General features: G+C 29.4%; 3 protein-coding genes across 5 annotated transcripts; 2 read left to right on the top strand and 1 right to left on the bottom strand.

The window, feature by feature from the left end:
- Positions 1-480: 480 nt before the first annotated feature.
- LOC149881183 (uncharacterized) lies at positions 481-927 on the bottom strand. The gene has a single exon (XM_090067949.1). The coding sequence runs from the start codon at positions 925-927 to the stop codon at positions 481-483; it is 447 nt and encodes a 148-aa protein (XP_089924075.1).
- Positions 928-3,994: 3,067 nt separating this feature from the next.
- On the top strand, positions 3,995-5,274 carry LOC149881182 (uncharacterized). The gene is made up of 2 exons (XM_090068475.1): positions 3,995-4,826; positions 5,083-5,274. Exons 1-2 carry the CDS (start codon positions 4,578-4,580, stop codon positions 5,272-5,274), a joined length of 441 nt encoding a protein of 146 aa, XP_089924601.1. The 5' UTR covers positions 3,995-4,577.
- A 30-nt stretch (positions 5,275-5,304) lies between these two features.
- Positions 5,305-15,436, top strand: LOC145185575 (uncharacterized). 3 transcript variants are annotated; one of them, XM_090068473.1, is made up of 4 exons: positions 5,305-5,601; positions 5,676-6,121; positions 11,054-11,174; positions 13,790-15,436. In XM_090068473.1, exons 1-2 carry the CDS (start codon positions 5,305-5,307, stop codon positions 6,063-6,065), a joined length of 687 nt encoding a protein of 228 aa, XP_089924599.1. In that variant the 3' UTR covers positions 6,066-6,121; positions 11,054-11,174; positions 13,790-15,436. The 3 variants fall into 3 exon arrangements, with proteins under 3 accessions (XP_089924599.1, XP_089924597.1, XP_089924600.1); XM_090068471.1 differs by having other exon boundaries at positions 11,054-15,436; XM_090068474.1 differs by lacking the exons at positions 11,054-11,174; positions 13,790-15,436 and adding an exon at positions 8,807-8,941.
- The last annotated feature ends 946 nt before the right edge of the window (positions 15,437-16,382 follow it).

Below are 16,382 nucleotides of genomic sequence, written 5' to 3'. Positions count from 1 at the left end.
CTTGGACCTGCTTTAGGCAGAGGCCTAATACTCTCAGGTAGTATGATTGAATTTTTTAAAACTAATGGAGTGATTGGGATTAGAGGTTTTATTTAATACAATAGGATCTTCTATTGCTATGTCTACCTGATTATCTGGTATCTGAATAGATTTTTTAAACCTTTTGTTTCCTGGTTCTGGTTGTATTGAATAATGTTCACAGTTTTTTAAATTTAAATCAAGGTGTAAACAAAGTGGGTCAGGGCGATCAGTTACATAATTAGGACAATAATCAATTTCAGTAAAAATATCAGGGTTTAATGGGTAAATACCTGCTGCAGCAAAACCACTTAAAATATTGTGGGGAGATACAGCCTTTGGAAATGCAATGTTTACTATTTTTGGAATATCATATATTGTAACGGTTTTTCCAGGATTCATTACCAGCCATGAAGTCATAGCAGTATTTATATAGTTTTTGAGGGGACCATAAACTGCAACTTATGCGTCCAAGGGGTGCAACTTATGCATGCAGTGCGGTGGAAAGGTAAGCATTAGTGTTCCATTTTTTTTTGCCACATCTAAACCTTCAATACTAAGATGGGTTTCATGATTGTCAAGCAACAATAAACAAGGTTTTTCTTTAGTACATTTTGTATTGCCTACAAAATGTTGTTGATATTTTACAAAGTTTTCTTCTTTCATCCAACCACTTGCATTGGCATCTCCTGCAGTTCCTGTTGGTGCTCTTATTAGGAAATGATTTTTAAAGTTTTTATGAGGAAAAATAAAAAAAGGTGGAATGCTATTTCCAATAGCATTTATTGTGCATGGTAATGTTGCAAGAGTTCCTCTTTCAGCTGATGTGATGGCTCCTACTTGTTTTAATCCTTTTTTGGCAACAACTTTTTTAGGTCTTTGTACAGTAGTTACAGCAGTTTTGTCCATGTTCCTAATGTCGTTTGGTGAGATCAAGTAGTTTTGCATACAGTGCTGCAAATTGCTAAAAAATAATGTAACATTCTGCTTATTGAAATTTGTTGCTCAACTTAAACTAGTAGCTTCAGGTTGCCTTATGGAAATATTTGGGTGGCGCTTTATAAATCCTGTAAACCAATCCTTACCAGCTTGTTCCTTTACAACCCAAGAGTTGGGAACTTTTATATTATTTTTAACTGCAAGCTGGAAAGCAAGCTTTTTTACTTCAGTAGGAGTTAAACCAAAATAAATTTCTGCTGCTCGCAACAGGTATGTGACAAGTTCTTTTTCTACTTTGGCAATATCTTTTGACTTTTTTTATTCTATAATGTCCATGCAGGTGGAGTTTTGATTTTTTTCAATTAGATCTGTTATAGAACCATGTGATGGGTTAGTAATAATAATTTTTTTACAATAACGTGTTAATGTTCTGTAATTAATGCCATGGTTTTTTGCTACTGATCTAATAGAAATGTTGTTAAGCTTTACATCTTTAATAGCACACATAATGACATCTCCAGAAGTATAACCTCTATTAGTTTTTCTTTTAAAATTTCGTACCATGTTTTTACTAAGCAAAGAAAAATATTTGCAAATAATGTATGTACAAGACGTATATATATATATATATATATACACATACATATATATATATACATATATATATATATATATATATATATATATATATATATATATATATATATATATATATATATATATATATATATATATATATATATATATATATATGTATATGTATATATGTATGTAAACAATGTACAAACAGTTGAACTTCTGTATTCCTTTTTCTAAAGTTATATTAAACATTGGATCACAATTTAAAGTTATACACATTGAAATATAAATTATTTAGATTATAGATATTTAGTTAAACAAATATAACACGCTAACTTTAGATTTTTAAATAATATACTTAATAATACGGAATTAAAATATTCCTCAATAATACGGACAAATAAACAAGGAATATCTAAAAGCGGCATTTAGTTTGCAGCACACGGAGTCGGGGCAGTTGTGACAACCATCCATATATTTTGTGACAAGCAACCCCTTCTATGTAAGTTGTAAGACACCTGTAAATTTACCTAAAAGCGTATGAATTTCATGAGAATTTTTTATGAATTAAGTTACTCAAATGAATAAAAAACTTTAAAGATGTAATTCAAAGCGCAATAAAGTAATTTTCGTTTGGTAAAAGAAAATTTGAGCAAAATTTAACTTTTTCATATCAAAAACTTATAAAAACAAATAACTTGTTTTCTACACGCTAAAAAAAGCTGAAAATTACAGTGAAAAGGTTTTAATACAACATTTTGATTGTATTATTTTAAAGTTCTAAATCTTATCTACATTTCTTGTAATAAACTTTGTGACAACCAAGCCCATGTGACAACCAACCCCGCTCTCCCCTATTCCTTTAAAAATATGTCCTAAAGTCAGACCCATTGAAAGTTTATTGTTTTTGGGTAAGTGTAAGATTTTTGGTGTACTTTTGTTTCATTAGTTAAAACTACAAAAATGAATAGGAGAAAAGCTAAAAGAAATGGACAATTCTTTTCACTCTTCCCCAATATGACCGCCAGGATAAAAGTTGTGTCACTCAAACAAATTATGGTTTAGTATAACACTTAGAACCATAGAAGTTGTTTCCAGTTGTTTTTAAAATCAAAATGACTGTGGTACATAGCTTTTTTTAACTTTTTAAAGTGATTTTTTCTATTTTTAACTATTTTTTTAGGTTTTAATTTCTTTTTTGTATAACTATTTAATTTTTACACAATGTGAAAGATTTTATTTAAATCTAATGAAAAAAGTAAATACAAAAAAATCATTTTGACTATTAAACAGACAAAAAATTCAATATAAATTTATATATATGACAATTACACTCAATTTCTGGTCATTTTTGAAGTTCATTATTTGCGCCACTTTGTACAAAGTGTACTGAATAAAGGTTGATTTTTGTAAGAGTATTTACGCTTTATGTTATTAAAACTAAGATAAGAACGATCAAAATATGTAATAGATCAAAGATTGAGAAAGATATTGTTCTTAAGCTGCTGCAAAGTTCTATTTTTTTATTTGGTCTAGGAATTAATTCGTGCGGTTTGACAAGGGATTACGAAACTAGCTTATTGTCTGAGCGTTTCATTTAGCCACGCATGCGTGCGAAGATCACTGTTATTGCGCATCATTTTCATTATAAATCATTTGATTTAAGCGTAAACACCACTATTTCTAATTTAACTGATAATGTTGATTTTTGCTCCTGATAAAGTGTTTTTGCAGGGGATTCTTCTTCATTACTTTAACATGAAGAAAAGTGCTACCGAAAGTCATCGTACTTTGGTTAAAGTTTATGGTGACCATGCTCTAGCTGAGCGAACGTGTCAGAAGTGGTTTGCACGGTTTAAAAGTGGTGATTTTTGTTTGGAAGACCAAGAGCAAGCAGGACAGCCGAAAAAATTTGAAGATGCAGAATTGGCAGCATTGCTCAATCAGGATTCTTGTCAAACGCAAGAGGACCTTGCAAAATCGTTAGGAGTTGAGCAATCAATAGTTTCCAGACGCCTCAAAGCCATGGGTATGATTCAAAAAATGTCTAATTGGGTTCCACATGAATTGAAAGACAGAGACAAGGAAATAAGAAAGACCATTTGTGAATTGCTGCTTGAAAGACAGAAAAGAAAGGGATTTTTGCATCGAATTGTTACTGGTGATGAGAAATGGATTTATTACGAGAATCCTAAACTACGAAAGGCCTGGGTAAAGCCAGGTGAACCAGGTCCATCACAACCCAAACGGAATATTCACTGTGCAAAGGTTATGCTGTGTATATGGTGGGATATGAAAGGTGTGGTGTACCATGAGCTTCTGACACCTGGTAAAACTATTAATGGAGAACGTTATCGACGACATGCATTTGAAGCAAGCTCTGGTCATAAAACGACCAGATTGGGGTAACAGACATGATAAACTCATTTTTCAGCATGATAACGCTCAACCACATGTCGCAAAACCTGTCAAAAACTATTTGGAAAATGTCGGATGGGAAGTGTTACCCCACCTGCCGTATTCTCCGGACATTGCTCCTTCTGACTACTACTTGTTCGATTGCATGAATAACAATTTGATTGGACAGCGCTTCACTTCTTCAGAAAATATCGAAAAATGGATCTCTGATTGCATCACTTCTAAGGATGAAGCATTTTTTCGACACGGAATTCGTAAATTGCCGGAAAGATGGGCAAAAGTATTGACTAGCGATGGACACTATTTTCACTAATGTATTCATCCATTTAGTTTTTGAAATAAACCTTCAATTTTCAATTAAAGACCAAACAAATTAATTCCTAGACCAAATATTATCTCATATGTATTTTTTAATATTCTTTTTTTATAAATGACTTGTTTTTTATTTGACTATTTTATGTTTTTTATTTTAGTATATATAATACATTATAAATATGCTATATATTATATGCAATCCATGATTATCTTTATATATTCCTTAGCTTTATATAAAATGCTATCCTTATTTGATTGAAAATGAATCTTTAGATACAAAAAAGTATCTACTTTATATATTTATAATAATGTCAACTTCATCAGTGTGTCTACAACAAGTTCGTTGTTGTTGTTGGGAGCGATTTGGAATAAATTCAAAATCTCTACAATATGTAAACAGTACAGTGGAAGAGTTGATGAAATTATGCGTGTTTCATGGATATTCGAAACTAATAGAAGATTTTTCAACAAATATATGTTCAAGTCGTTGTAGAAATCTGTATTTGCTCAAGACTGGAAAATATCCAAGAATGGCTTGGGGAGAAAAGATATCCAAGGTAAAGATAATATTTATTTAATTTTTTTTTTTTTTAAATAAAGTTAGGGAATGGAGGTGTATTTGTAATACTAATAATTAATCTTAGAATTTTTCTGTTTCTATTTTTTTAAATTAAATTTATATTTATAACAAAGTTTTTTGGAATAGTATTAGTTTTTAAGAATAATGGAACATCAAATTAGTTTAACGAGTTTAATTTTGAAATTATATGTTTAAACAAATGCATTAATATTTATATAAATTATATTTTCAAGATTGATTGGACGAAAAAGACTGGCAGGATGAATGTTCAAAATAAATCTGAACCAGAAACAGAAATGAAAACTAAAAGGATTTTATGTTCCGGCTGTTTTTCTAGCATTGGAGCAGGGTTACCACATCAGTGTGGGAAAGAAACAGCTGTTTCTAATCTTATAAGTTTAGCTTTTGATCTTGGTTATCTTTAACAAGTTGCAGCAGGAATACTTAAGAGAAAAATGGACACTGACAAAATAGCATATGGATCCAACTTTTATATATCAACAAGAGGAAAACCACTAACTATAAAGGTTGGTACGCCTGAAAACAAAACTGATAGGCGATCTATCAGACAATTATCTGTTCAAATTGTACAAGAATTGCAAATTGTTTTAGAACTCTCACATGATAAAACAAAAGATATGATAGCAGTTCTAAGAAAAGGTATGGATAAAAGATCATCCATTGAATCAAATATCTTTGAAAAACTAAATGAAATCGAAGAATCCATCTCAAAGTTTTATGAAGTTGAAAAGGTAATGGATTATATAAGTATTGACTTATTACAAAGTACCAAAGAAAAATATTTAAAATAGTATTTGTTATTTAGAGTGAGTTCTTGGGACCAAATGAATCTGTTCTTCGTAGAGATGTTGTATTTGTTCAAGAAACATCAAATTTCATTTTGAATATAATTGAACAGCGGAAAATGGATCCATTTAGTACTCTTGTACAAATTTCTTTAGACTCAGGGGGTTCATTCTTGAAAGTTATTGTAAATATATTTGATCCTGAAGATAATAATGTAAACTCTGGAAGGTTTCTAAACAGTGGAGTTCAAAGATGCCAGATACTTGGAATCACAGAAAATGTTCCAGAATCAAATTATAATTTACGACTTATTCTAGAAAAACTAAACTTGCAGAAAGTTCAATTCAATATAGCCTTTGATTTAAAATGTGCTCATTCAGTATTTGGTTTATCATCTCATGCTGGTTAGAGAGCATGTCTTTGGTGCGAGGGGCTCTCAACAACAGAGTCCTTGGATGTTTTAAGGTCAGTCTGAGAAAGTTTCGTTTTTTTTCGTGTTATTTTTGTTTAAACGCGTGTGACGTGTTTTCACCTCATGAGATTGATCTTATTAAGAATTAGACGTTAAGTGTATCAATATTAAAGGCCAACATTGTTTTTATAGAAACAGCCGATAATAGATAAAAATATACATCTATCAAATCTATACATTCATATTTAACAAAAAATAGTACTTTATTTTTATTAAATATAAATGATTATATTTACCTATTTAAAGTGTAAGTTCTTATTGAACTTGAGGTTCCAAAATATAACATCCTTTTTGAGAATACTGCTCAGAAATGCTTTTATTGGTTCAACCAAATTTTTCTTAGGGAAAATATTGGACAATTTACTAGATCTTTCTTCATACTTTTTTTGAATGATGGATTTCTTTAAGCCTTTTAAAATTTTAGCTTTCGTATAAAAACACTTATAGAGTTTAGCTAATTTCTTAGGTTCGAATTTAAATGTTCCAAACCTATTCAACTTTGTGCACTTTTTTTTTTTGTGCAAAATTCGAAATTTGCACTGTAGAAATAGGAAAAGTGTATTAAAATACCCCCTAAAAGTCTTTTGACTTTTTAAGAGGTATTTCTCACTCGCTTATAATTCAAAAAAGCTAAAGGATGACACTGGTGTATATTTTTCCTGATAATTTTATTTTTTCACTTTTCATTACCCCAAGCACAGGCTACATCTTAACATTTGACTCTAACAAATCAGGAGATAATAACTTACTTGAGTTTAGGAAATAAAAACTTATAGATAACATTAGGTAGTAAAATATTTTCTTTCTAAAACAAAATACAGTTAAAGATTGTCTTTTAAGTTGCATTAAAATTAGGTTTACTGAAAGTTGACAAAGGCTGATACTGGAAGTTGACAAAGGCTGATATAACCTTGGATATATCAGCCTTTATCAACTTCCTAAATTTTTCCAAAGTATTTTCCAAAAATTAACAATGGAGAAGCTGGATGAAAGAATGAAATTTAGCAAAACCCTATTGTGAGATTTAACACAATTATTTAAAGTGATCAATTACAGTATTGGTAAAAAAAGATTAATTAGTTTTTAATATTATCATTTCTTACCTTTGCGATGAAACAATCTGCTTCAAGGAAGAAATTTAAAAAATTTCTCTCTTATATTTGTATAGGTTTTATTTACACCCACCACCAATTAAAACTTCAAGGTTGAGTAAAGATAAATAATTGATGAAAAGCATTTGGATTTTGCAACTTTTCCTTGTACTTTCAAAACTTGTCTTGTTTTTTATCATTATTACACTTGCTGAAAAATGAAAATTTCACAAAACTTTTAGTAGTAATTGAAAAATTAACAACTTAGATGTATGTATGAATGCATGAATGTATGTATGTATGTATGTATGTATGTATGTATGTATGTATGTATGTATGTATGTATGTATGTATGTATGTATGTATGTATGTATGTATGTATGTATGTATGTATGTGTGTATGCACATATGTTCCTGCAAGTATTTATATTTTGAAGATTTTAAGACATGCTGGGTTAACATATACCAAGTATATTACACAGAAAATGAATCATAAAAATTAGAAAAGATTAAGTGAAACATTAAATTCATTTTCAAGTAAAAATCAAAAACAAAAAGATAAACATAGCAACAAGACAACTGGTTTAACATATTTTCATGTAAAACTTTCAAGCTAGAAAATGATTTTTGTTTTGCTTGAAACAGCTGCAAAACATTTAAAAATTTAAAATTTCATGTCAAATAAAATGTAAATTTGATCACATGGTTTCACCAGACAAAAAAAATCTTAATTACGCTTATCGACTTTATTGCTCAAAGTGCCCTTAACTATGATTGCTTCTTTTAGTCGTGTTAGGGATGACGCCGGAAGGTTATAATAATTGTCAGATTTTCTAATCGTACTACAAATCACTAATTGTACAAGTGGATAATAACAATTATCGAAGTGTACTAGACTGAACATTACTGGAAAAGATGTGCATAGAGATCATTTTGTTTATTTTTAAAGATATTCTCCTTTTTCAGAAAAGACAAAATCTGTCATAACCCATAATGTGGTAAAAAATGAATATTTTAATTTTTAACAGCTTTTGCCTGGTTACGCTCTTTTTAGTGAATTGTTTGCCAAAAAAAGTTATGCTTAATAGAAATGTTTAGTGGTGCAACTGAACACTCATAAAAGCGAGACATGTCTTAAATCACCAGAGTCAGGAAAATTGAGATCTCTTAAAAACCTGGATTATTGGTTTTCCAAATATGCTGAGACTGGATTCAACAAAGCCCTTATGAAAGATTGTATGAATGTAATAAATCCCAGAGTTATCTACTTAGAAGAAGATTCTAAAACTTTAATACAGTACCTTGTCGCTCCACCAGAACTACACCTTATGATAGGATTTGTTTCATTACTAGGAACTCTTTTATTAGATCTATGGCCTGGTTTTGATGAGTGGTTGAAATCAAAAAATATTCTTCAAAGAGGTTACCAAGGCAGAGGTTGGGATGGCAACAACTCAAATGCTGTCATTAAAAGTCTTAATGAATTAGAGCTTGCCATTAAAAACACTCATTATCATTTCTTTTCCTTTGTTGAATGTCTTAAAAACTTCAGATCTGTTAAAGATGCATGCTTTGTTAACACTTTAGAAACTGGAATTGAAGAATCTATCTCCAAGTTAAAGAACTCGTTTATCTCTACACAACAGCTAGCTTTAATCTTTGGTAAAAAACTAAGTTTGACTTGGAAAATTCATAATATTTTGTGCCATGAAGTTCCATTTGTCAAGTATCATAGATGTGGTTTAGGAAGATATGCTGAACAATGTGGTGAATCAATACATGCCAAGTTTAAACCAACCTTGTCTAGATATAAAAGAAGTGAAGGACATTCAGAGCATAGTAATAAACTTTTGGTAGCTGTTAAACATTTTGGAGGAAGTAGAATAATGTGTGTGTTTTTTCTTTTTCAATTGAAAAAATAGAACTTTATATTTATTGTTTGACTATATTATTACAGTGGTGGCCAAAAGTCTTGGAACAACATATTTTATGTTATGATAAATTTTTATACTAAAAATAATAAACAATAACAGTAAAATAAATAAAAAAATAAATAAGTTGTAAGTATTTTTTTAAACAACATTCTCTTTAAAAATATACCTCAAACCTTCAAAATTTATACTTTAGATCAAAAATAAATTTTTTTGGTGGTTAAATGTTTTGTTCCAAGACTTTTGGCCACCGCTGTACTTGGTAAAAAAATGACAATTAAAATAATGAAGAAATAAAAACTGATATTTTTTTTAAATTTTGATTTCAGCGCTGAAAAATGATGGTAGACTTATTGCTCCTCCCACTTTTGACGTATAGTTAAATAAGGCAACCAACTATAGTTTATTTTTCCTGAAATATCTATAATGGTTGGTTGCCCCCACTCTTATGCAGACCATAGTAGCCCCTATTTCCGACTACTATTTTAGTCCTTTAAAATAGCCAAGAAAAGTTAAAAAAAAAAGCTATGTACCACGGTCATTTTGATTTTAAAAACAATTGGAAACAACTTCTATGGTCCTCAGTGTTACATTAAACCATAATTTGTTTGAGTGACACAACTTTTATCCTGGCGGTCAAATAGCGGAACAGTGTTTTCCCCAAGATATAATGAAACTGAATTGAAGATATTGGATGAAAGATTATTGTTTTTTTTTTTTTTCATAAAATCTATTTACTGTGATACTACCCGAAATATTTTAATTCATTTGGGTAACATTTATAGGTTTCCTAAGGTCATAAATGTTTTACTATTACAGAAAATAAAGCAAGCATGTACAGTGGTGGCCAAAAGTCTTGGAACAACATATTTTATGTTATGATAAATTTTTATACTAAAAATAATAAACAATAACAGTAAAATAAATAAAAAAATAAATAAGTAGTAAGTATTTTTTTAAACAACATTCTCTTTAAAAATATACCTCAAACCTTCAAAATTTATACTTTAGATCAACAAAATAAATTTTTTTGGTTGTTAAATGTTTTGTTCCAAGACTTTTGGCCACTGCTGTATGGTCTCTTGATAGTAATAATGTTTCAAGACAGATTTTACTTGATTTTAATATTTACTCTTTGCATGTAGGTTACCATTTTGCTTGTTTACTTCTAACAAGTTTATTTTAAAACATTTGGAAGTTTGTTAGTGTATTACACTGCTTTGAAATTTGACCGCCAGGTTGAAGTTTGTGTCAATTATAAAGTTCTGATTAATATAGTCTTTACTAACTTATAGTAATGGGAAACAATTGAGTTTGAAATCAAAATCGCATGCTATGTAAGTGTATTTTCAAAAAAAAAATCTTATATTTCATCTATTTTTTATTTGTTAAAAATATACAAAATGCGCTGAAAAATCCTGGGAACTACACAGTTTTATACAAAATACAATACAAAGTTCACAGGAAATGTTGACAAGATTTAGTTTTTGCTGCGTCTATCTGGAACATAAAGGTGCATAATCAAAGAAGTTAACTACAGTTTCTGAACTTATCATTCAGAAAATATATGCTTTTGTTAATTACAAATATGATCCTAACTTAGAAGCATATTCTACAATGATTTGCTCTACTTGTCAAAGAAACCTTCACCTACTTGACTCAGACAAAAGTACTGCAAGAAGTTCTTGGTTACGAAAAGTATCCAAGTTATCAAATTAATTTTAAAAAATTTTTATTTTAAGCCCTTTTACTTTAAGGTTATTCAAAAATATCTTATAAATGGTATTGTGTTTGAACAACAAATATTCTTTAAAAAAAAAAAAACATCACATCAAAACTGATTTAATAAAATTACAGTTAAAATTAAATCATTGAAATAACAAAACCAAATTTATCTTTACAGATTCATGTAGAATCAGTAGTCAGACATGGTGTTGATATATTAGATGCTATTCAATCTACACAACCTGAAACTGTTGATGACAGAAATGCAAGTTTATGCTGTCAAATTTTTGGTATTTTAGGTAAAAATCTGATGTTTTAAAATTATTTGCATTATAATATATCACATTTTGCATGTATGAGTGTATGTATGTATGTTTGTGTGTGTGTTTTTATGTATGTATGTATGTATGTATGTATGTATGTATGTATGTATGTATGTATGTATGTATGTATGTATGTATGTATGTATGTATGTATGTATGTATGCACAGTGTCCTCAATAAAAAATGGGACAGCATGATTTTTTAAAAAAAGCAAACAAAATTAATTTTTTCTCAAATATTTTTTAACTTTATTAAAAATATGTTAAATAATAACTTCTATTACACAATATTGGTCATTAAAAATTTTAAAAAAGTCAACAAAACAGTTAGACTTATAATAAAACTATGGAATTAGTAAAAATCAACTAAAATAGGAAAATTCAGCTTTTCTAATTGTTTTCATCTATGTTGTTTAATATAGAATGCTTAATGCAATTACATTTTCCCTTGATACAACTAAACAGAAATTCAATCAGTTTTAAGTATAATATTCATTTTTAATACTTGTTCACATAACCTTTTGCATCAATAACCGCTTGGCATCTGTGGGGCATGCTTTCAACTAGTTTTGTTAACAAGCTTCTTTTGTTAACAACTTCCAGTGAATTCCAACCTTTTAAAAGTGACAAAAGTAATTCATCTTCATTACAAGGTGTTCTGTCTTTTAGTTTCGAATCAAATATAGACCACAGGTTCTCAATCGGATTAAGATCAGGTGATTGTGCTGGCCACTTAAAAGTAGGTATACCAGCCTGGTGTATATATCTTTTATTTTTTTTTTCTGAATGCTTTGGGTAATTGTTTTGCTGAAATATATAGTTTCCATCTGGAAATAGATGTGTTATACTAGGTTTTAGTTGGTGAACTAAAATATAATGGTACTTATGTTGATCCATAATTCCTTCAACTCTGTACAGGTTTCCCACTCCATGAGCAGCAAATGCACCCCTAACCATGATTTTTTTGTCATGTTTTACTCTAGCATGTGTGCACTCTGGATTACATGGTTCACTTTTTTTTTTTCAGATACTTTCTCGATTACCATATTGTAGCACAAAAGGTGATTCATCTGTCCATATGATACGTTTCCATTGGTCTAAAGTCCAGCTTAAATGATTTCTGCACCATTTTAATCTCTTAACACGATTTTTCTTGTTTATAAAAGGCTTTATTGTTTGTCACCCTGAAGTAAACTCTTCACTTTTCTTTATTCTTGCAACAATTGTATTGTTACATAAGTGTTCGAGGTTTAAGTTTTGCTTTATCTGACTCACTGATATCCTACAATTCTTCACTTCCCTAATAATCAATCGATCTTCTCTTTCTGTTGTTTTTTACTTTTTTCCTGACCCTGACTTTCTGCTAATTGAATTTTGAGAAGTAAATCTGGACACAACTCTCTGAACTGTAGATTTTCCACATCCAACTTGTTTGGAAATTTTATGCGAAGAGCAATCTGCATTGTACATTTGAATTATTCTACCTTTATCAAAGTCTGAAACATGTTTTTTCTTAAATTGGTAAATATGAATTTTAACTGTTTAACAAATGATATAGTTCAAACTAAATACTAAAGTACCAAAAGTATGAATGTCTTATACCTATTTAATGATTGAGTTTTTGTAGTAGTAAAATCAAAAGTATCTAACTTTGCCATTGTTGCCATTTAATTATATTTTTTAATTACATAAAATTGTTAAAAAAATTAATTTAAATAAAGTAATATAAATTTTTTTGAGTCAAAATCTCATTTCGAAAAGTTAAAAACAACTTTACTTCGCAAAAAAAACAATATAAAATCACATGTATTACTTTATAATGAGGAAAACTTTAATGGGAAATAAAAAATATAATGTTTAAGATATTCTTTTTTAATTGTTGTTAAATTGCGGGTCCATCTCCTTTTTTTTTCAATTTCTTTTTATTTTAAATATTAAAATAGTGTAAATATGTTAAGTATCTAACATTGAAAACCAAAAATGTTTAAAAATTTTATGGTACAATCAACTTTACTATAAAAAATGTATAAAATTTTTTCATTTATTTTAGTTTTCTAACAATTCTGCAATTTAATTGAATTTGAAAAGTTTAATCAATTATTTTTGTTTTTTTTATTAAATAGTATAGTCATCATTTGTTCTAATTTTGTAATTAAGAAAAAAAATTTTAAAATAAGTGATAAAACATTGATTTTTATGACTTTTAACAAAAAAGTCATGCTGTCCCTTTTTTTTTTGTATGTATGTATGTATGTATGTATGTATGTATGTATGTATGTATGTATGTATGTATGTATGTATGTATGTATGTATGTATGTATGTAATATATACATTATTTGCAACAGAAAATGTAATAAGCTTTTATAATTCTTTAGTTTACTCTTTATTCACTTTTAAATTACAAACTTTGTAATGTACCATTTTTCCTAACTTTCTAATTTAGCAAGATAATTCTTATATCTCGCATATTTGTAACTATAATGCTTTACACATTTAAAAAAAGATAGATGTAATCTTCAATTATTTTATTATTGTTCGTATTTTGTATGTGAATTTCCTTTTTTATAAATTCTTGTCAACTTTTTTTTAAGGTGCAGGAAGACCTCATAATTGGTGTAAAAGTCAGGGAGTTGTAAACCTTGCTGATTTAGCCTTCGGTATTGGAGCTTTACAGGCAGAAACTTTTGAACAGTTGGCTTCAAATATTATCAAGAATAAAACGGAGAAAGAAAATTTAATACAAGGGGCAACATTCAATCTATCAACTGGTGGTAACCCAATTCGTATTACCGTAGGAATCTCGGATTTGAAATCAGAAAGAACCAAATCTGCAAATATGATGCCTTTTCAGATGCTGCTGACTTTAGAGACTGTTTTAGAACCTTTCAAAGCAGGAACTCAGGTTTGGTTTCCAGTCTAAAGAGTTCATTCAGACCAAATTGCATTACCAAAAATATATTTGGGACACTTGAAGAACTTCAGTCATATGTTGAATCCTTTTATACTGCAGAATTAGTTGAGTTTAGAGGAAAGGCAGAGTCAAAAATTGACTGTAATTTGGTTTTTGTTAAAAATACAAGTGATTTTGTAATGCATACTATAAACGAAAGGAAACTAAACCCTTATAAAGCATTTGTGAATATAGCTGTAGAGGGAGGTGGAAGTTTCCTGAAGGTTGCATGTTATGTGTTTGATCCTGAAAATCTGCATTCCTGTTCTTCAAAGTATCAAGATAGTGGAGTTCAGCGTATCCATATTTTAGCTATAGTTGAGGGCATTCCTGAATCCAACTGGAATTTAGGACTGATTCTATCAAAACTTAAGTTTCAGGAAGTAAACTATTATATAGCATTTGACTTAAAATGTGCAAATGCTGTACTGGGTCTGTCTACACATTCTGGTAAATATTTGGAGATTGTAGGACATTTCGAAGTCTTGATTACTGGGCTCAGAAATATAAAGATGATGGATGCCCACACACAAAAATGTCAAATTATTACAATTTAGTTAATAAAAGAATAATTTATTTGGATGAGAATCCTGAAAAATTAATTATTCTTAAGATAGCTCCACCAGAATTACACTTAATGATGGGGGCAGTTGGAGTTTTAGGAAAAGTATTTTTGTTCCTCTGGAAACCTGGTTTTAAAACTTGGTTGACTTGTCATCATATGATCTTTCAAGGCTACCACGGAATTGGTGGGATGGAAATAACTGAAGTATAACAAAATACTTGAAAAGTTAGATTATTTTGAACAAGCTGTGATTAAGGAAATCCCAATATACCAACATCTAATATTAGCTGTAATTAACTGCTTGCAAGCTTTTAAATCAGTAAAAGATGCTGCTTTTGGTAAAGATTTAAAACCAGAATTTGAAACAACTATTAATAATTTTGCTGTTATTTTTAAATCCCTGCAAAATGACATCCATAATGCAAACATAGAGGGATTAACCTTATCTACAACATGGAAAATATATATTATTGTGAGCCACATTGTTCCATCTGTAAAACATAACATGGGACTGGGAAATTTTGCAGAACAGGCTGGCGAGGCAGTGCATGCTAAATTTAAACCTACCTGGAAAAGATATAAAGTCAGTTCAGAACATGTTAAACATGGAGAAAAATTAAAAAAGGCTGTTGTCAATTTTAACACAAGAAGAGTTTGATAATAGTATCATCCATGTTCTAATCTTTATTGTAAAATATATGAATTAAAAAAAAAGGATGAAAATTGACTATTTTTTATACTTAGCATGCAGTTTTGATTTCAAAGTCAATTGTTTCCCATTACTATATGTTAGTAAAGACTATATTAATCAGAATTTTTTAATTGACACAAACTTCAACCTGGCGGTCAAATTTCATAGCAGTGATTAATGTGTATTGGACTATATGTCGCTGTTGCTATTACATTAAAGTTGTATTCAGTTGATTAAGATAACATTTTTTCCGTTTGTGGAACCTATTTTACTAACCAACAACCAATTTATCTATGTTAATAAAAATGTTTGTTTAAAGTTTTTTGATAACTAAGTAGTTATTTGTAATGGAGATAAAGAACTAGTTTTGTTTCAGAAAGATAGGATGGGATGATGCCTAAGATTCTATACCCTCATCTGAGCTGCAGCACTGTTTTACATTAAGTTATTAAGAGAAAAAAAACACATTCACAAAATACACTTTTTTTTCCAATTAGTTTTTAACATCTCAGCGCTTCTTAATTTAGTGGAAAGAAATTCAGATAAGAGTGTAGAAAGTGAATTTGGCAGTGTAGTGAACAGTGTCTTTTGATACAGTACATTTCTTTTGCACAACTTTCCCATTCATATAGGAAAAAATAATATTTAGTAAATCTACCTTGAAGACCAATTAATATAGCAAACACTTTCAGATGTGAACAAATGGATAATTGATAACGCATTTAAGAGCTCTTTCAAGTTTCATGACTATCAGTGCAACTGGTTAAGCTACTGCAACTGATGGTAACCATTATTTAGCACGTTCTTGAGGCACTAACAACCCAGTAAACACGCTTTAGTTGGTCCAACTCATGGGCCAGTATTGGCTACAGTTGGCTAACTGTTGGCATTTCTCGCCAACCATTAACCGACTGTATACCGCGTGTTTTTGAATCGTAAAAGTTCCCCGTAAGTTTGTAAATGTATATTATAAATATA

Source organism: Hydra viridissima, unplaced genomic scaffold (genome assembly GCF_058129835.1).
Source record: "Hydra viridissima isolate aposymbiotic clone 2 unplaced genomic scaffold, HvirCarnegie_v1 scaffold_12, whole genome shotgun sequence".
Taxonomy (NCBI): Eukaryota; Metazoa; Cnidaria; class Hydrozoa; order Anthoathecata; family Hydridae; genus Hydra; species Hydra viridissima.
The sequence above is the reverse complement of the archived record's forward strand: the minus strand, read 5'-3'. Positions and strand labels throughout refer to the sequence as shown.